At 39.3% G+C, this 21,196-nt stretch overlaps 1 protein-coding gene across 2 annotated transcripts; it reads right to left on the reverse strand.

Moving 5' to 3' along the window:
• Window positions 1–643: 643 nt before the first annotated feature.
• On the reverse strand, window positions 644–12,860 carry aasdhppt (aminoadipate-semialdehyde dehydrogenase-phosphopantetheinyl transferase). Of its 2 annotated transcripts, none has more exons than XM_038307699.1 (8): window positions 12,779–12,860; window positions 12,419–12,599; window positions 11,899–12,012; window positions 6,802–6,922; window positions 6,357–6,478; window positions 5,513–5,674; window positions 4,509–4,577; window positions 644–1,593 (listed from the first exon to the last, which is right to left on the reverse strand). In XM_038307699.1, exons 2-8 carry the CDS (start codon window positions 12,560–12,562, stop codon window positions 1,450–1,452), a joined length of 876 nt encoding a protein of 291 aa, XP_038163627.1. In that variant the 5' UTR covers window positions 12,563–12,599; window positions 12,779–12,860; the 3' UTR covers window positions 644–1,449. The 2 variants fall into 2 exon arrangements, with proteins under 2 accessions (XP_038163627.1, XP_038163628.1); XM_038307700.1 differs by lacking the exon at window positions 12,779–12,860 and adding an exon at window positions 4,215–4,290 and having other exon boundaries at window positions 1,519–1,593; window positions 12,419–12,771.
• Between the last annotated feature and the right edge of the window lie 8,336 nt (window positions 12,861–21,196).

Below are 21,196 nucleotides of genomic sequence, written 5' to 3' on the forward strand. Positions count from 1 at the left end.
CTACATTAAAATTATACAGCTCTGTGGTGGAAAATAGCGGGGGATTGGTAATGGAATCAAGTATGTGTGCAGCACCTTCTAATTTATTAGGCATTTACATTAAAGTTCATATTTTTTCCAAACTCCCAAATGTTCTCATAATTAATCTTGACCTGCTGTCAGGTTCTCTTTGGTTGTCATATTATTTCTGTATGAAAACTGAAAGGATTTTTAACAAAAGTGACAAATTATATGTGAAGCTTGAGAAAACTTTTCTGCCAGAGACCATTCATAAAGTACCCAGAAATTGATTGTAAATCTGTTACTGTCAGGTCAATGCACTAAGCCGCGAGATCTGCATGTTACAGCATTAGCTTCCACTGCTAACTTTTAAGACAGCTGCTCATGTGAGTTAAGAGGAGTGGTTAAGGAATGTGTATTTTAGACTATTAAGTTGATCCTTTATTGGTTGCCAAATTAATGCATCTGAGATCGACCTTATAGCCTCTTGATGAAAGCTGCAGGCCTGTACCTCACCTGGCTTAATATAAATACATCTGTTGAACTATTGGCCTTTGTAAAACAAATTTCTTAATTCTGTTTTTGTGAAATGGGCCTCATAGAAAGATAAAGAACCATAAAAAATGAAATGTACACAGACAAAAAGGCTGAAGTGTTTTTATATCTCTACTGCAAGTTTATACATCAATATTATACAGACCATGTATTTATGGCTATTTATATGTCATTTGGCAAAGCATTTCAGGTCCTGACAATGCTGTGGGTTAACATGTATAATGAGGCATAAGATGTAGCACAGGGTTTGACAAATCAACATAATATCAAATGATTAGATTAAATAAAAACATTACCAACCACACATTGATAAATGCTGCAGAGATGGTAGAGTGTGTATTTGATTCGTGAAGCTGAGCTCCAGCTGACATAAAGACAACGTGGTGTCAGATATTTCCATATCCACCCTCCTTTACCATATTCCAGCTTAGTCAAGGTCTTCGAAAGAGACTTATGCATTTATATTTGACTTATCTCATAAACATCATAAGGCTCAGTAGGATTTTTTTTATTTTGCTCTTTAGGCCAGAGCCTTGAGCCTTGTCCTGCAAAAAAAAAAAATAGACCTATGGCAAAAAAAGAAGAGAAATACAGGACAAATCCAAAGAGCCTAAAAACTTGAACAGCTTCTGCAAGTTGAAAGAATTTTTTTTTCTTTCAGCAGACTTCTAAAGATAGACGGCACAGATTCCCTGGAGGAAAACTTTAGATTTTTAGCTCTGTAAAGAAACTTGACAGCACTTGACTGGACTTGTGTTGAATAAGAAAGCAGCTTCAATGTCAGTGAACTTGTGTTTCCTCTTTGGCACCTTTGAAAGGCTTGCGTGCATGTGAATGTGTGTGTGTGCGCTGGGCAGGTGAATGTCAGTGTGAGACAGGTTGTAAGCCAGATATCTATGAATCCCTCTGTCTCTGCGGAGCCTCTGCCTTCATTCTGAAGCTATCCCAGTAGGCAGGATCTTCTTCCGTCAGCGGCGAGGCCGAGGCGATGAGTTCACCATATGACAGCAGCGTGAATGCGGCTGGAGGAGGACGAGGCTAAGAGGAAATTAAAAGACCAACATGAAGGATATTTTTTTATTTAGCCTTTATAGTCCTGCTCCTTATCATTCATTTAGTCAGAGACTAATTTGGGCTGTAAGAAACCTTAAAAAAGACAAACATGTTCTGTGAGGCAATGAAGTCCAAGAGTTTACACAAATGGTCCTTTTTACTTCAGAGAATTGAATTTAAATGAAATATTTGATGTTTTTTAATAAATCATTTCAAACTGGTAAAGATGCGGCAGCCAACAGTGAAGAGGGAGCCATGTGGTCAGGATACAGTTTCCACAGCAACCATGTGCATCTCTTGGGGAAAATGTGTCAGCTTATTGCAGTGGCCTCAAGAGTAAAAAAAAAAACAATTTACAAAATAAGGAGTAATATGTGGGCAAACCTGTGCACACTAGGTAGTAGGGTTGTCATAATACTAAACTTTTAATCTAAATATCGATACCCGGGTAAAAATCTGTTATTTGGTACCATTTCCAATACGGTGGGAATAAAAAAAAGGCCTAAAAATATATTTATTAACATAAAAAACTAAATTTTTCTAGTTTCAGCATAGAACGTGTTTTTTTTCAGTAGAATCTAGATTCTAATTATTAGGTAAGTGTACAACTAAATGTAAAATAATTATCCAAATATAATACAATTCAACAATATATCTAGGTTATTTGAGATATTATTCTTTTAATGTGCAAATAATATAGAAATCTACAGATAAAAATAGCAAAACATAAATGCAAACAGTTTTATTTAGTATCGATACCGTGCAAAATTTGTTTTGTATCCAGATACAGTTTTTGATTATCAATACTTCTAAGATTATCGATACATTTGACAACCCTAAAAGGTAAAGATGTGTTAAAAGCCTTCGAAAAAATACTTTTTTTTTTTCATTGTAGTAGCATTAAATGTATAAAAACCATTTATTTATTTAAGTTAATCTAATTAGTGAGAGAGATAATCCTACGTTAAGATATAGTGGCACTCTTCCTGGAAACCCTAGCAAAACGGTAAGGTTCCAACATCCACTGAGAACTTAGCTGTTGCTGTGTGGTTTAGTAGAAGGAAATTAAGGTTGAGCCTCCCCTCAGCTAAAACCCAGAGTGGGTCAGAAATGAAACAAAAACTATGCAGAAAAGCATCTATTGCCAGGAGTTAGGTACAGTGGAGGGGCTATCATGATGTGGGCCTTTTTCTCTACATTCCAACATTGTGTGGAGCCATGTTTGGTACAGTAGCAGTTTAGCTGAATATCCCACAGTCTCTTAAAGCTACAGTGTGTAATTTTCAGCGACATCTAACGTCCAGACTGCAGACCGCAGCAACATGAACATCTCCCCCCCACCGCTTCTCCCCCCCAACAGTACGGCAAGCGTTACGGGACAAAATGTCTTCCACGACGTCCGCATCACCTACCTTCTCAAGTGATGAGGTTTGCTTACATAGATAATTTTACAGATAGTATTTCATTGGTCTGTGTGTTCAGGACCGTCTCAGTTCATCTCTCTCAACTTGCCGTAGTTACTTTCGAGCGTAATGGGCGATCTCGCAATCGCTAGTTTGTTGGCTCTGCGCTGCCGTAGTGCAAAGATGTCTGCCTCCATGGCTGCGAGACCCACTCCTATGTAATTATAAATAACGAATTCTATGGCAACGCAAATATTAAGGTTAAGAGGCTGAGCTCGTAGATGATGATAAATAACATAGTTATGTATAATGTATTACATTTCTGACTGTATATCCCTGTAATTATTACACACTGTAGCTTTAAATAACCTGAAATGAATTTTGGGTCTTTAATTCTACTGTAGATCCCTAATGTGTGTATTACCAAATAAAAGCAAAAATGTTTTGCCGAACACTAAGCCAATAACTCTTCTTCTATGTCCATATCAATGGAAGACAAAGACAAATGTCCAAAGGCTTCCTTTTCTCTGCATACTTAGATTAAGGTGTGTTCCTACTGGCAAACAAACAGTTATAGTTAACAGCAGGGTGACCAATAACTGCTGCAACAGAGATTTCATTAAAAACATAAATGAACTCAAGAGAAAACCTGAATTGGCTACAACTAGTATGAGATTAAGCTAAAGTAATAAAAGATTAATACAGTTAAGATTTTACACATATGTAAAAAGGAAATAAAAGATGAAAGGAAATAAAAGGAATAGACACTTCAATAAAGACTTATAGTCTCATAAATAGAGAATGTTTAAATATACCTCCCATACATTTTTTGGGAAAAAAATATCAAAGGCTCTGAATAAGCTTATTCAAAGAATAACATCTAAGCATCCTCCTTGTGAAAACTGGTCAAAGTGTGGTTTTATAGGTGCTCTAAAAAAAAAATACACTATCTTCCACACTTAAGAGTTTCAGGTAGTTTTACAACAACTAATTTCTATTAGACCCTGTTACTGATTACAGAAAAAAAAAAATCATTTTTTATTGAACAATTGAATGTTGAAGTAGTTCCAAGTTGATGTGAGACATTTCAAAGTCACCAAAAAATAAGCCAAAGAAAAACATAATTCCACCCTGGAAAAATTCTTGGGCGGGAATTTGTCTCTGAAGGTTGATTTATAGATACACATATTTGTAACTACCTACCTACTTTGCTGGGCCCAAAACCAAAACGCTAAAACAGCCCCACAGAAAGATGCTGTTGCCACTGTAGGTATACCAACTATGTTTTTGTTAGAGAGGATAGAGAAGTTGCAATTATAGCAAAATAATCATTTCCTCTTACATTTGTCTAAAAAAAGACACTTCTTTGTTTTTAAAAGGGCTGTTTTAGCTGAAATTTCTACCTTTTCTACCTGGTTTTTATTGATAAAAGAAATAAAAGTTGCATTTATTTCTAAATAAGAGCATTTCTACTGTCATTAAAGTTTGTATACTTACTGCAGAGAATCCATCGTTAGCTGGTCCAAGTGCAACAGCAACATGATGCTCAGCGTCCAGCAGGCTCTCCTGCAGAAGTACACAGACCCATCAGCAGATGTTTGGAGCAGCTTGTGTATGAAAACAGCCGTCCTTCCTTTTGTGTTACCGTAGTTCTGATTGACAGTAAAAAATACACAGTCCCCCTCTCCTAAATAACTTTTTACTGATTGACTGGCAACTGATGAAAGATTGCTGAATGCTTCTGTCTGAGACAGAAATACACAACAAAACCTCCTCGTGTCAAAGGTGATATATGAAAAGAGATCTCCACAGTATACAAAAGGTTTAAAAAAAGTACAATTAAGAATGATACAAACAATTGGTGTATATTGTTTTGTTTAGACATGAATACATGTTTTCTTAATCATTTTTATAGTCATAATACATGACTAGGACCCTTTAAGCATTGTTGTGCTTGTGCGTATAAACTGACCTGGATTAAAAAGAAAGTGGATTAATTATGTTCTCACAACTATGAGATCAGTGACTTGTTATTTGGTTCTGATCAGGAAAATATTCTTCTAGAACTTTGCCCAACTTATCACTGAAGAAGAGGAGGAGGGAATTAGGCCTAAATAACTGCTGCCAGCTTCCTCTGCTGCAAACAGCCCTACTTTCCATCCGGTATTCTATTTTGAAGAGTAGATTAGCTTGAGACCTGGTTTAATTTACACCTACAGAAAAATGGACCAGCCTTCTGTGCCTTTGGATTTGGACAACGACTTTGTATTGAACTTAAAACAGAACATAAACAGGTGGTGCAGTGTAAAGGTGTCATCTGTCAATAAAGGGTACTTTAACCCCTTCAGAGAAAAAAGCCATTTTGGACTAAATATGAGACTGTTACAGCTTACTTTACGATTCTTCTCTGATGATCGACTTTCAGTAATAAGTCAACTAAACCAGAAAGGAACGTGGAAAGACAGGTAGAAACGAATGATAACTTTTCAAAACAAACTTACTTCAAATATCCACTCTTCCTCTGGTTCCTCATCCAGATGCATCTTGGTCTGGTGCAGCACTGTTCCCTGTGTGAGAGGCTCAGCGGAGAGGTGAAACTCTGCCCTCTGCAGGTTGAAACCCAGACCTGTTCCAATTGCCTTGATGAAGCTCTCCTTCAGGGTCTTGGTGGAAAACCGAGATCAAGCTGATCAGTTACATGCACTTATAAAGAAAAGAAAACGTGTGGGAAAGCTGAGAAAGACATCTGAGTCTGGAGAGAGAGAGAGCATGTCTCTGTGCCGCAAACTACAACAGATGGGAATCTGTGCACACATGTTAAACGGTTTGCATACTGCAAAGGGGCTTTCTGTCTCTGTGTGCGGACAGCCAAAAAGCAGCCATGCCTCATGGCCAATAAGCCACAATAACACCATTACAGGGCTAATCACTATGGCAACCGTTGAGCTCTGCCATTAGTCAATAGTGTGGTGGTGATATCAGAGCTTGACGTCTCTGCGCCGCCCTCTCATTCTCACAGCATCTTTACTTAGCCCAGCAGTTGCTTTCAATGACCATCTGCGTGTCTTCAAAAAGCAAATGGGAAAGATGAAATAAAGGCAGCAAATACTGTGAGAAAGGCATGCCGAGGTACTAAAGAACAGAGGGTGTCGGTTAAGGAAGAAAAGCTGGAACGAAACGTCAATCAAACGAGGTCAAGCATGCAGAATGTACGAATGTGTCTAGAAGCACAGTGATAATCATATTTTCTCTCTCTCTCTCACTCTCACACACAAACACTAAACTGCCGGTGGCAGCCAGAAGCAGTGCAGTGTGATGACAGGGTGGTATGGTTGCCATGGATACCCAATGGCGGTAGAACGCGGCAAGCTGCTGGTGCTCCGAGCCGGCCGATTGGATGGTGCTCCACTCATGGGCTGTAAACTGACGAGTCATGATGCGGAAAAACTCTGGGATGGAGTTGCTACCTGCAGGAGACGGAGACATGAGGAGCAGCACTGCACATCTGAACGTAGAGGCTCAACACAAATGCTTAGACCTGGGTTTCAAACCAGCAGTGCTATGCATACTTTTTTTTAAGACAACAGCAGCACCTTGTGGTTAACCTGTGGAACTACAAATGTAATTTAAGACTATAATATTATTGTTGAACAGTTTGTTGGTTTGGATGCATTGATCAGTGTTCTGCTATGAACCAGACACCGCGGCTGTAGTAACACTGAAATGACATGACGCTCGAAGGGCGTTTTAGGCTTAATTCTTAAACCAATGTATCAACCTCTGCCTTTACCTGGCATTGTGGTCTTCATCACATCTACTCCAACCTGCACCCCTTGCTGTGCAGCAAGAACAGCATAGTCTCCTTGGTGGGAAAGGTTGAAACTCCAGGCTGAATCAGCAGTTGTGGTGACCTGCATTAACATAAGAAGGTTTCTAATAAGTTTAGTGTATTTTGACAGTTTGGTAAAGCTCTATGTGAAAATAAAGCCATTAATTTTGCTTCATAACCAAAATGAATAAGATTTTGTAGCTTGTTCATGCAGACCTGGGAATATCAAGCTCTCTCTGTCCAGGTAACCATCAGGAAACTAAGTCGGAATGACAAGTCTTAGATTTCTGAACCTACGTGTTTGTATTAAAGCTGAAGTCTGTAAGTTTTTAAAAATCACTTTTTTGTCATATTGGCTAAAACTGTCCCTATGCCCAGACAGCAGTACATGTGATATGTAACCTGTGAAAAAAACTGCTTCAATTGGTACCGCCTACTGCCTGTATTTCAATCTGGAAAGAATAATTCGGGACGAGTCAAAACAACCAATCACAGCTAGAGGAGCGTCTGATGGAGTGTCAATCACAGCTCACACACGCTGAATCCCCCCCCCCCCCCTTCTGGTCGCATGCGGTAGCCGCGCAGATGCTGTGAGAGGGGTGGAGCTTGGAGGTGGGGCATGAGTGAAGCAGAGAGGGTGGGGGAGTGGCGTGAAACCTGTTTTTCTTCAAATTTTCAGTCGAAGTCTGCTCTCTTCTCAATGTTACAGACTGCAGCTTTAAACTAACATTACATAAAAAACATGTATCAGAATATGACAAAAAATATAATAAAAGCTTCTAAAATTAGCTTGTTTTTTTCTGCAATTTTATTTTTAGATTTGTTGCTGAAATTCAAAATATAAAGTTAGATGGTGACACTTAAAGTTTACTAATTCTGGGTCCAAAGGTTTGAATTACCTCAGTAATTAATAAATCTTTTCTATTGGACTGTAATGGTAAGATATAAGAAAAGCAAGGCTTATATCGAGCACATTTCAGTAACAAGACGATTCAAAGTGCTGTACGTGAAAAAAAAGACACATCATAAGAAAATTGCAGTGCCTTAAAGATATATAACTAATGAATAAAATAATTAAAGGGAATAAAAACAAATAATTAAAATAGAATGATTTTATTAAAAGAATGTTAAGAATGTTTGATAAGAAATAAAAGTTGGACAAGTTGTTTTAATAGCAATAGTCAAAGGTCATTAAAACATATGTTTTTAATCTTGATTCAAGGAAATTTGGATATCAGAAATTTTCTTTGAGAGGTTATTCCAGATTTGTTGAGCATACAAACTAAAATCATCTTTTACAGCAAACAGTGAAAACATAACACCTTATTATGGGCGCTAGTGTTACACAGTTAAAGGAATAGTACACCTAAAACATGATTAGCCTTTATTTTCTACTCACCCCCATGCTGAACAACACTCTGGAGTACTTTTTTGATATCTCAAATGCATCTGGAGATCTGGGAGGCTTCTTGCTGTCTGCTGACATTCAAATAATGGAGGTCTATGGTGCCCGAGACAGAAAGGTCCATAAAAGTCCACAAAAACGTGTCAATATTCCTCCATACTGCTCGTCCAATGTATTCCAAGTGTCCTGAGTGGGTAGCATCCAGAATTTACTCGAAACGAAGTCATTTAGAATGTTTTTAGAGCATAAACAGTAGAGTATAGGATTTCCTGAAAGCGCGTTCACGACGCTACGGAAGCCGGCACACCAAACCAGATGAAAGTGCGCATTCAGCGTCTGCTCTTCCAATAATGCAAGCGTAGAAGAAGAAATGTGCTGTTTACCTGTGCAAAGAAAGAAACAACGAAAGAAAAATGTCTGAGGACTTCAGTGTTGAGGAAGAGCATGAGTTCTTTGCCGAGCTGAATGTGCTGGTTTGGTCTGCCGGCTTCCGTAGCGTCGTGAACGCGCATGTGCGCGCTTTCAGGAAATCCTATACACTACTGTTTATGCTCTAAAAACATTCTGAATAACTTCGTTTCGAGTAAATTCTGGATGCTACCCACTCAGGACACTTGGAATACATTGGACGAGCAGTATGGAGGAATATTGACACGTTTTTGTGGACTTTTATGGACCTTTCTGTCTCGGGCACCATAGACCTCCATTATTTGAATGTCAGCAGACAGCAAGAAGCCTCCCAGATCTCCAGATGCATTTGAGATATCAAAAAAGTACTCCAGAGTGTTGTTCAGCATGGGGGTGAGTAGAAAAGGAAGGCTAATCATGTTTTGGGTGTACTATTCCTTTAAATAATCTTTAAAATTGATTAATTAACCAGTCCTATTTTTTAGTTATCATAATAAAGTTGAATTATGTTCATAGTTGTTCAAATATAGTCTATTTTAATGTTTTTAAATGATCAGTATAGTTATAGCAATTTACCTTGGAATATTTTCGGCTTAATTTTGAGGCCATATTGCTAAACTCATTTGAAAAACCTATCAAAAGTCCTTCTTAGCTTCTTCCTCCACTTCCCTATGTGGTCGCGTAGTTTGTTTAACCTATTCTTTTTGTACCTCTCGAAAAAAGCTAGTTTTCCTTCATAAAAATACAAGCCATCATATAGTGAAAAGGAAAAAGTTACTTATGAGTTAAAGCAAGTGTCACAGGTAAGACTTGTCATCATACAGAGATCATATAGTTAACAGTTTTATTTTAAAGCCAATACTTTGAATTACAAATTATTGTCATTACATTGTCACAAGTACAGAGCAACGAAATGAGCTCTCTGCATTTAACCCATCCCCTTGGGGAGCAGTGGGCTGCCATTGTGCAGCGCTCGGGAAGCAGTGTGGGGGTTAAGGGTCTTGCTCATGGACCCAGAGTGGCAGTCTGTGGGAGTGGGGCTTGAACTCAGAACCTCAGGATTTCAAGTGCAATGCCTTAAACACTAGGCCACCACTTCCCTAAGGCCTTGCCTAAGGACCCACACTGGAAGCTCATTCCCCCCAGCTGGAATACGAACCCAGGCTTCCTCTTTGCAGGATGGGTGACTTGCTACTTGAGCCAGCCGTTAAACTTTCTTCATTATGCCTTCTTGCGTCTGCAATGTATTCACCTTTCATGGATCTTATTACAGCAAACGGAGTGATATATTATGTATGTAATATGCTTGCTACTTCCTTTCCACTAGGGATGAACAATTTAGACATAAATCACAACTGTGACTGCTTTTCACCAAAGCTAAGATTTTATTTAAAGTTTCTTTGTCCAAACCACATGCATGTGGACATTTCAATCAATATCGACTTGAAAACTTCCTTGTCCAGAGTCCATTGTGCTAGGACTTTACTGTTACTGTTATGACGGAAAGCTCATATACACTCACCGGCCACTTTATTAGGTACACCTGTCCAACTGTTCGTTAACACTTAATTTCTAAGCAGCCAATCACGTGGCGGCAACTCAGTGCATTTAAGCATGTAGAAATGGTCAAGACAATCTCCTGCAGTTCAAACCGAGCATCAGTATGGGGAAGAAAGGTGATTTGAGTGACTTTGAACGTGGCATGATTGTTGGTGCCAGAAGGGCTGGTCTGAGTATTTCAGAAACTGCTGATCTACTGGGATTTTCACGCACAACCATCTCTAGGGTTTACAGAGAATGGTCCGAAAAAGAAAAAACATCCAGTGAGCGGCAGTTCTGTGGGCGGAAATGCCTTGTTGATGCCAGAGGTCAGAGGAGAATGGCCAGACTGGTTCGAGCTGATAGAAGGGCAACAGTGACTCAAATAACCACCCGTTACAACCAAGGTGGGCAGAAGAGCATCTCTGAACGCACAGTACGTCGAACTTTGAGGCAGATGGGCTACAGCAGCAGAAGACCACACCAGGTGCCACTCCTTTCAGCTAAGAACAGGAAACTGAGGCTACAATTTGCACAAGCTCATCGAAATTGGACAATAGAAGATTGGAAAAACGTTGCCTGGTCTGATGAGTCCCGATTTCTGCTGCGACATTCGGATGGTAGGGTCAGAATTTGGCGTCTACAACATGAAAGCATGGATCCATCCTGCCTTGTATCAACGGTTCAGGCTGGTGGTGGTGGTGTCATGGTGTGGGGAATATTTTCTTGGCACTCTTTGGGCCCCTTGGTACCAATTGAGCATTGTTGCAACACCACAGCCTACCTGAGTATTGTTGCTGACCATGTCCATCCCTTTATGACCACAATGTACCCAACTTCTGATGGCTACTTTCAGCAGGATAATGCGCCATGTCATAAAGCAGGAATCATCTCAGACTGGTTTCTTGAACATGACAATGAGTTTACTGTACTCAAATGGCCTCCACAGTCACCAGATCTCAATCCAATAGAGCATCTTTGGGATGTGGTGGAACGGGAGATTCGCATCATGGATGTGCAGCCGTCAAATCTGCGGCAACTGTGTGATGCCATCATGTCAATATGGACCAAACTCCCTGAGGAATGCTTCCAGCACCTTGTTGAATCTATGCCACGAAGAATTGAGGCAGTTCTGAAGGCAAAAGGGGGTCCAACCCGTTACTAGCATGGGGTACCTAATAAAGTGGCCGGTGAGTGTATGTGCACATGCTGTAGAGACTGTTACTTTCTCTTCCCTCCATGTGATGGCAAACCCACTTTAAGTACACAGAATTACAACCACCTATAGGGCTTGAGAAAGTGTCTTAGACTTAGACAGATTTATTTTGTAATTTTGTATACACAAGTTAAACAAAAAGACATTTTGTTAAGAACAGCTCTCTAGACCATTTCATTGTCATTACTCCTGTTAAATGTTATATGACCAAAATTGATTTCCTCTGCGTTTTCAAAATCGTAAATGATATTAATTACCCAGCCCTAATTACCAGCTCCACTAAGTTTGTGCTTAATTGCAAAACTTTGGATGACAAATTGAGTAAGTCGGTGGATTAACCTCGACATTTTGTGATTTATGAAATATCAAATGGATTAAACCCCAAAATGAAAAATTTCTTAAGTTCAGCTCTATAAGTTATACAATTCACATACATTGGCTCTAATGCTCTTTAGGTTTTATTGTTTTCCTATATATATGAGCTTTTTACCTGTAGTGGGGCAGCCAGGTATGGTTTCCCTCGAGGTGATCTCTCTAATCGGATCTGTGGCCAGGGGATTCTCATCCTCTCACACACAAACTTCCTGAGTAACAATCGGCCAGCCTGTGGGTAAACATGTTAAACATTTGAGACTGATACAGCTTCCTAGTTCTGGCTTAATGCAATGCTTCAGTTTTTTTGTCAGAGGTTTTCATAGCACATGCAAATTGGAATAATAATGAAAACTTCCTGAATCCTTTGATTTTTGTAAATCAGCTGCCATATTTCTTCAAACAAATGTTCCTCTAAAGTAACTATCATATCATTAAAATGTTTGCAGATAACTAGTTTAAGCTGAACCTCAATATATGCAGCAACATTATATTAAATTTCAGTTATTGGCATTTTACTCATGTTATTAGCATTTGTGATGTGAATTCATCACATCAACCAGACTCCTAAACAGCTTCAAGGCTTTTTGGCCTCATAAGCTGCATAGGGTGGCTTTAACCTCACAGTTCAAACTCACCATCGCTAACTTAGCATCCTTAGCGAAAACAAACTGTCCGATCCTGTCCTTCTCTTCCCTTTGGACGCACTGAGCAGCAAACAACCATTCAGACCTACTTGGTGTCCAAGACCCGCAGCGAAAAGCCCAGCGGACAGATCCCATCGCTGCACGCCTCCGTCTCCCTTAATCATCTTTACTCCTGCAAAACTTCCAGCAGTTCACGTGTGTTTGAAGATAACTTTAACATCGCGTATCAACATGTAGAGGTTAACACATTTAACTATGTTTTGCTTCAGTACTTCGAAAGAATATAGCTAAAGTAAAGCGGAATCTCTTAAAGAAAGCACGGTAAAAAAAAAAAAAAAAATGTTTGTTTACATTTCTGCCAGGACAACGCCGTTCACCCGGAAGAGTGTAAATGTCGTCATAAGCGAGCGCGATGCAGGATTGGCTAACAGGAGCTTCTGATACGGTGCGTAATTTTTTGTTGCCTTCAAGTTCTTGAAAAATGTTGTAAATAAGAGATAAAAACGAAGAATGTATCTAATTTGAAGAGGTTATACGCTAAACAAACGTATAACCTTATATATAATCTGAAAGTTTTAGAATTAATAAACGATTTTAACTTTTAATTACATTTTCTTTGAAGACAAAAAAAAAAAAAAAAAAAAAAAAATCGGTCAACTGTATTAGACTGATTTCCTGAAAGCAAAACATCCAAAAAAGTGTAATTAAATAAAGTACAATTTAAATAGAATAGATTACATTTTAACAGCAACTAAACATTTGGAGAAATTCCAGTAGAATTCACACAAGCATTTTTTTACACCACTGTAACAAATGCTTGTGTCCAGCTGAACTGGAAGTAGGGTTGGACTTTTAAATTTCAAGTATGTGATCACAGATGACAAAGAAAATTTAAAGGCAGTCACCCACCCCCTTTAAATCATTTCAATTACTTTATTTGAGCGACTATGACCTGGATGACTGAGAATCTTCACCAGCATCTGACCACTTGGCATATCCTAGATTGTTTGTGATGTTGCTTTTCCTCTGATTGCACTTATATTTCTAAATATTATTTTCTTACATTTTTTATGTACATACAGTGCTCCGAAAATATATATGTTTAGACATATTGAATAAAGTCTGGTTAAGCCACATATTCTCAATAACATACCACTGGAATACTACCTTTGACATGTATGTAAAAAGATAGAAGTTTGGTCCCATTGAGCACAGGTTTGTTCAAAAAAGATAAAACTGAAGTGAAAAAAAGAAAGTCTCAGCTGACCAGAGAACCCATTTCCTACATGTTTGTGATTTATTATATGGATTGAGGTACATTTTAGAGAGACTAATTATTTGTTACAACAGCTTGCTTTACTTATGTAGACCAGATTTGTGGAGTGCGTAGCTGATTGTTTCTCTGTCAATAGGTCCTTCCAATGTAGTTGGGGTTCTCTGTAGCTCCTCCACACTTGCCTAGGCCCATTGACTGTTCCTTTAATAAATGCTCCCCAAGCTCAATTTGTTAGTTTATACAGTACAGTAGCTTTCAAAAGGTTTGTGGTTGTGACTTTTTTATTTCTTTATTTACAGATGATAAATTCCAAAGCTTTTCACTGGCCTGTGTTCATTATTCCATTTTTTTCTCCAATGTATCATAACAAAGCATTTTTTTTGTGTGTGAAAAAGAAATCAATAAATATATACTGTTTTCATTTCATAATCATTACATGCTTCATTTGTCATTTTCAACACTTTTTTACAGACCCAAACCCTCTCATACCACAATATCAAACTCATGTTTACCCTCTGTGTCTGTATGCCTGGTGGACCACTAAATTCAGGAGTTCTGGGACACCTGTCAGCTAACCTGCAAACAGTTCAGATCAGGATATAAAAGGTGCAGTACCCCGCTAGCCTTGTCATAATATACTCGACATGTCTGCTTCCACATCAAATCAGAACATTATTAAGGTAGGAGAGGGAACCCTTCCGTGGAAAGTGAGAAGGAATAAACCCTATAAATGGTGCGCTTTCTGGGTCTACCTGCTGAGATTTCCTCACTTTGCTTGCTTCTTTCCAGCTGCTCTTTCCTTAATTCCAATCCTCAGATGTCCCCACAAAGCGATGACATCTAGTGGAACAGTTGGTACCAGTCTTCTAGGAAATCGAAAACTTCACACAGCCTGCATGTGTCACAGAGGAAGTTCTCTCGGGAGAACTGTATTTTTAAACTGAAGCTCCCCTGCTAAACAAGTGCTAACCTTTATGGCAAAAATCTCCACACCTTGAGATCTGAGGAGAAGTTCTCCACCTCAGTTTTATCTCTGATCTGTCAATCTTCTTTTTTTTCTTACCTTTTTACCCTTTGCTCCGTCTCTGTATTTTTTTATTTCATTTATTTAAACAAGAGCAGTGCGCATTATGCATTAACTTCATAAAGGAGGTATGCATTTATGCATTGTACACCTTGGTTGGACCAGCTGGTTGAAAAAAAATATATCAAATAGTCTAATTCCATTTTATAGAAATAGCATCAGACTACTTCTGTTTGCCAGCTTTTGCTTTTCTTTGTCAAATTGTAAATTTGTGGGTTAAGCCCCTTCCCTCATCTAAACTCGACTTCCCACAGTTAAAGCATCTGAGGAGGAAGAGAAAGGAGAAAACTTCAATTTCAGAGAAACAGAGACTGTCATCAGTAAAATACAAAAGTGAAGAGATGTGCTGTTTTCCAAAAAGTAAGAGGAGTTTTCTTCTCCATGTGTCTTCCAAAGGGAGGCATTTAGTGGCATAATGCAGTGGTACAAGCTGTCCTGTTGATACCAAGCATTCACAGGTCCTGTTCCTTATTAAGATGCTGAGACATTTTAGAAAAGGTATAGTTTACTTTCCCAGAGACATAATTCTGCAGTCAGAGTAAGTTAAAGTGTGCAAAGTAACTGTAAGCATAGATAAAAGTAGAAGGCAGTCTAAGGCGATAACCTCTGAAGGAAGAGAACACTGGTTAAGGACCACATAAATCTGGCGGAGGAAGATTGTGAACGTGTACGTAACTAACCTGGTCTTAAAGTTCTGTCCATGCCCAGAGGGCGAGGTTGGTTCCAGCTGGTCGGCTGCCAATAAGACGCAGCGGGCAACACCCAGAGAGTCCCAGATACTGTAGTCCCAGATGTCGGACGACAGGCAGGAGATCGGTACCAAATAGATGGAGGAAGGCAGGATAATCTAGTGGGCAAAGCAAAAGCCCATGTCGAGGTCGTGCTCAGGATTCAGAACTAGGAGATCAGAGGTCTGAAGAGTTCTGAAGGTAAATCCAGAAATGTGTCAGGAAGCAGTTCCAAGTTTGGTTAACAGGCAGAATCCGACTGAAGTCTGAAGACAGGTCAAGCAAACAGATCAGAACAGGGACAGGCAGGCTCAGAGGTCCAAATGCGCTGAGCAGAATACTTTAAAGCCTGCAATGGTACATCTGGGTCAGAAATGGGAGCTTGAGAACCTCCTTTGTTTTTCATTTATCTGTTGGTATAATTGCCTCACAATGAAAGTTAAAAACAAATATCAGTTCTAAAATTATATGACTGCAGAGAGTGCTCCTTTTATGCCAACAGCCATTCAACTACAAACTTTTTTAAAAGCCGGTTGTTCTCGAGTTAAACCAAGTTTTTTGGCCAGTGGGAAAGGGGTATTAAAGCTGAAGTCTGTAAGTTTTTAAAAATCACTTTTTTTTCATATTGGCTAAAACTGTCCATATGCCCAGACAGCAGTACATGTGATATGTAACCTGTGAAAAAAACTGCTTCAATTGGTACCGCCTACTGCCTGTATTTCACTCTGGAAAGAATAATTCGGGACGAGTCAAAACAACCAATCACAGCCAGAGGAGCGTCTGATGGAGTGTCAATCACAGCTCACACACGCTGAAATTCCACTTATTTTAAAAGAGTTGTGGAAAAGTTTTTTCCATTTCATTAGGTTTTTGTTGTGATTAATGTTGGAGTGTTTAATTACTTAAATTATGTTCTCTTAGTCTGCTGATTTTGTATTGTATAGATTAGTTTGCTCTTTTTGTTGTAGTTTTGTTAAGGTAGATGTATGTAAATGTTCCCTCTTGTGCCAAAATGGCCTGATCGGCAAGCATAAATGTTCCCCTTGTGCGTCAGTAAGGTCAATTTATATTTCGGTTGCTTGTGTTAAGTTTGGTTTTGTTGACCTTTTTTTTTTTTTTGGGCCCAGATTTATGTTTAGAGGTCATAATTTTGTTGTAAAAAATCTGTTTCTCTTCCTACTTTGTTCTGTTCAGTTCACGGGTTGAAATCATCCATAAGACAGTCAACAAAAAGCAGGATTTTATCTGGTTAATAATCATTAGAACATAATGGTGAGATGTTCACAAGTTATGCCCAACTCTTTATTCTCTGGTAACTGAAATCAATATTGGAATTCAAATGCCTGAACATAATTTGTGTTTACCTCATGAAAGTCGATTGTTGCAGGCTATAAATTTGTAGTCACATTTTAATGCTTTCTAGAGCAACCGGTCTGTTGTATGTTATTACATTTTTAAAAGTAAAAATCTGTTTGTATGCTAAAAGAAAACTGTAGAAATAGTTAAACACTAATTGGTATACAAATTCAAAACAAATCAAGACTGGTTCTTGTTTCCGAAATCATAAACGTCTAAAATCATGCCAGCTTAATTGAACGATAATATGCTTAGGGCTTAAAATTATTTAAAATTGAGCTTTATAATACATAAACGCATATAATTTTAGGTTAGAGAACATTTTTGGGTAATGATGAATATCAATCCACACTGTTGAAGGGGAAAATATGCTTGAGCTATCAGTTTGACTTTGTGGCAGAAAATCATTGCTAGAGGGCAGGAATAAAGAAGAACAGATGATTTAAAGAAAAAAAAGGTATTTAATTTTTTAAAACAGCACGTACCCCTCCTTGAACCCCCACCTTAATGTGAATGAGGCGTTTTAGTACTGCCAGGGGCTTAAAAGCCCCTGGCAGCGTCTTCCAAGATAAACAGGCTATGAGTGATGTGTCAGACAAACAGCAGCTCGGCTACCTTCATGAAGCCTAATAATTAAAAGTTAGAGATGACACCAGAGCATGCCGGAACCTTAAACTGGAATCAGCCCAGGGGTTAGGGTTCGTAGGCAAGCATCTAGTGGTTGGGTTATTCCTTGTGGGACCCAAAACAAGTAAATCACATTGGACATGACAGTGATATCTCGAGGGGTATGACTGGGAGTCCGTGGCTCTCTGTGCAAGCTTAGGGTTGTCTATGACTACCCTAGTGATAGTGAGATGAAGCCTCATGGGGCAACCGTTTGGCCAAATTGCTTCAACGATACCCAGTGTTCATGAGGCTTTATGTGAACATGTCACCACCTGCTGGTAGAGAGAATAACTACATTCAGCAAGATAATCTGTGATGCTTGCAACTGTTTGTGTTTTATTTCTATTTAAGTTCCTTTGAAATTGTTCATGATTGGTGTGTATAATAAAAAACTTTGTAAGGTTTTGTGTATAAAATTTCAGAGAAAAGAACGATTTTTAAAGGTACACTGTAATTTTAGTGACATAAGCTTAAACAGACAGTGAAAGTTCTTGTGCAACTTGGGGAATGATGAGTAACATTAAGGGTATTGTTAATTTTTATTCAGGAACAGTAATTTTTCAACAGTTTGTGGCTTTAATCTATTCCTTTTTTTTTGACAAAACTTCACCGCCCTTTGAAAACACTCGTTTACAAGGGAAGATGGTGACGTGCATAAAAACAGTGCAAGTCTATACAAATTGGGGTACTGGAGTTATTTTTCCCCTCCCAGTACTCAAATTGATTTTCCATGCAGCTTATGTTGGCCTCTGAAAGATAACGTCGGACTTCAACAGTGTCATCTGCAGTCACATTTAGTGATTTTCTGGCCTGTATCACGCTTGCATCTAAACAATGCCACAGTATGCTACTTAAGAGAGAAAAGCAGATGTTATAATTGCTCACAAAATAAATAATAAATGACCAGCAGTGGTATCATGAGAAGTGGAAACCTCGGGTGTTTCATCAAAGCTCTGTGTAGAATGCATCATTGTGGCACATTCGAAGGTCAGTCTTTTAATTGCCTCTGTGTCTTTGGTGTGGCTGAAAAAAAAAACAATCATTTTGAATCTGGGATCAAGGAGGGTAGCTAGGGTTAGGACGTTCATAGTTTGTATCCACTGAAGCCTCTCCCATAGTTGCCTGATGAGGTGAAGTGAAGCAGATGGTGCTGGCTTTGTCATCTCCTCCTGAAGGCTTTGCGCCAACATCTTTATGAGGGGAATGACTTTGGAGGCAAAAACAGTCTCCTCTGCAAACAGCTCAACAGTAGCAACATAGAATGGAAGCAGCAAAGAAAGGCACCCTCTAGCAATGTCGAACTTCTCAGATATTAGAATCGGAATGTCAGTTTGCAGACCAGCCAATGCTGATCCAATGGCTCCCTTACATGTAGCTCAATCAGACACTGCAGCATTAAGTATGTGCTGTTCCATCTGGTTTCCACCTCTTGCATCAGCTTCAGCTCTTGTAGCCCCAGATTAAGCTGTTCTCCTTTTAAATACACATATAAAAGACAGTGAAATCACTGTAGTAATAACATACAAGAATTAGATTAATGATAAACTGTAAAAAGGGAATGAGCATACCTTAGCAACGATGCTGTTTCTAAAGTAGCCAACCAGTTTTTGTGCGTTGGCCCTGATGCCAGAGAGCACAGGTTGCTGGTCAAGTGACTTCTTTACCACCAGACTGATTGTGTGGGCTATACAAATATAATGCCAAAGTTTCAGCTATCTCACACAGGAAACCATATTAGGAGCACCGTCAGTCACCATACAAGTCATCTTGTTAGTTATCCCAAACTCCTCCATCATGGATCTTTTCACACAACCTATATTTTCAGCCGCGTGTGACTGGAGGAATGACTGAACTTCCAGCAGCACTGCAGTGGGCCTCATTTGGTCATCCAGGAAATGGCATGTTACAGCCAGGTAGGCATTCTTGTTGATTAGGGATGGGAGTCGAAAACCGGTTCCTGTTCAGAACCGGTTCCGTGTGTTCCAATTCCATGGCACCGTTTGGCAGCTCGCTTAATGATTCTCTTAATGGTTTCAGGCAGCACCAGAGCTTAGCTGTCAGTACGACTTACGTCAATTTTTTTACGCAAGTTACACACACGGCATTCAGTAAGCAAGTACGGTGTGACTATGCGTAAGTTTAGAAAATAAAAAAATAAACCTCACTTAGGTTTTGCGCAGGAAGTCCGTGGCTCTCTGTGCAATTTAGATGATTGTGACGGGACGGGTAGCCTGGCTGGCTCAGAGGCTGGCAGCTCCCGTTCACTGCCTTCTGTTTTTGCCAAGGCAGGCAGAAATAGAATGTCCCAGGCGAAGGTAGACGAATGTCACCATGTACTTACCAAGATGATTGTTTCACAGAATCGATAAGAGAATCAATAAGGAATGGAATTGTTTCACAGAATCGATAAAGGAATTGCAAGCGTGGAAATCTTATCAATTCCCTACCCTAATGTTGATGGATGTCTACATATCAGAAGTAACAGCTGCCACCTCTCCTACTTTAGCCTTTCCCTTCTCCTTAGCAGAATCAGTTTTTTCTTCCACCATGGCCTTTAGAGCCTAAAGTAAAAAACATTGAGTTAAATCATGATGCAAACAAGGTACTCTTTCATTTAATGAATGTATCCATATATACCTGCCGAGTTGGAAAAACATAATGAGGAACCAAATTGGCCACAAATGCCCTGAATTCAACCCCATCCACAATGCTGAAGGATTGTTCATCCTTCACTACAAGGCCAACCAGGAGCTCATCCAGCCCTTGCTTCCTGGTGGCTGGTTACAAACAAATGGATGCAGTGTCCATTACCTGTTTGGATTATTCATTTCAATCATTCAATCAATAAAATGAATAAGATAAATGGTGGTTGTGTATATATACTATTCTAATAACTTACCATTGCCGATTGTAGCTCCAGTTGCCTCTTTATTCTCATGCAGGGCACAGTACTGCCTCAGCATGGAGGAGGTGTTGTCATTGTATTCCAACTCCTTGAAACACAACAAACACTTCACCTATAAATACACTAGGAGACAATGAAAACAAACAGCTGTTGAAAAAATATCTAATGAATCTTAAATATGTTAGATTCCATATATTTATCTTACCATAGTGGGAGACATCAGGTCGAAATGCTCCCACATATGTGTCTTTCTAGCTCGCTCCATACCTTCCTCCCTACTATCTCCAAACAGTCTCCAAGCTCCAGACACTCTCTAAACTTCTGACCCTCTCCAAACTCCAGACACTCTCTAAACCAGGGGTGTCAAACTGGTTCCAGAAAGGGCCGTGTGGCTGCAGGTTTTCTTTCCAACCAAGCAATAGCACACCAGACTTCATTCATCTCATCAAGGGAGTCCAATCTAAACATGATGACTTGATGGGATGAATGGAGTCTGGTATGCTATTGTTTGGTTGGAAGGAAAACCTGCAGCCACACGGCCCTTTCTGAAACCAGTTTGACACCTGTGCTCTAAACTCTCTCCAAACTCTCTGTAAACTCTCTCCTAACTCTATCAAAACACTCATCTAACCAAAAATCTCCTACAAACTGCCACATCTTGAATGAGTAGTGAGACTGTTTAAATGCCTGTCGAAATTCTCGAGTGGTCAAAATCATTTCCTGAAGCGGTCACGTGGTATCATGGTAGAGA

Source organism: Cyprinodon tularosa, unplaced genomic scaffold (assembly GCF_016077235.1).
Source record: "Cyprinodon tularosa strain WSP-4 unplaced genomic scaffold, ASM1607723v1 ctg619, whole genome shotgun sequence".
NCBI classification, from domain to species: domain Eukaryota; kingdom Metazoa; phylum Chordata; class Actinopteri; order Cyprinodontiformes; family Cyprinodontidae; genus Cyprinodon; species Cyprinodon tularosa.

What these genes read in the sequence shown, in the direction of transcription:
- aasdhppt (XM_038307699.1), bottom strand. Translation starts at nt 12,562, where the DNA reads ATGGGATCTGTCCGCTGGGCTTTTCGCTGCGGGTCTTGGACACCAAGT. An exon ending in CCGCGTTCTACCGCCATTGG is followed by an intron (nt 5,675 to 6,356) that starts GTATCCATGGCA and finishes TTTTCCACCAAG; the next exon opens with ACCCTGAAGGAGAGCTTCAT. An exon ending in CTAACGATGGATTCTCTGCA is followed by an intron (nt 1,594 to 4,508) that starts GTAAGTATACAA and finishes ATTTCCTCTTAG; the next exon opens with CCTCGTCCTCCTCCAGCCGC.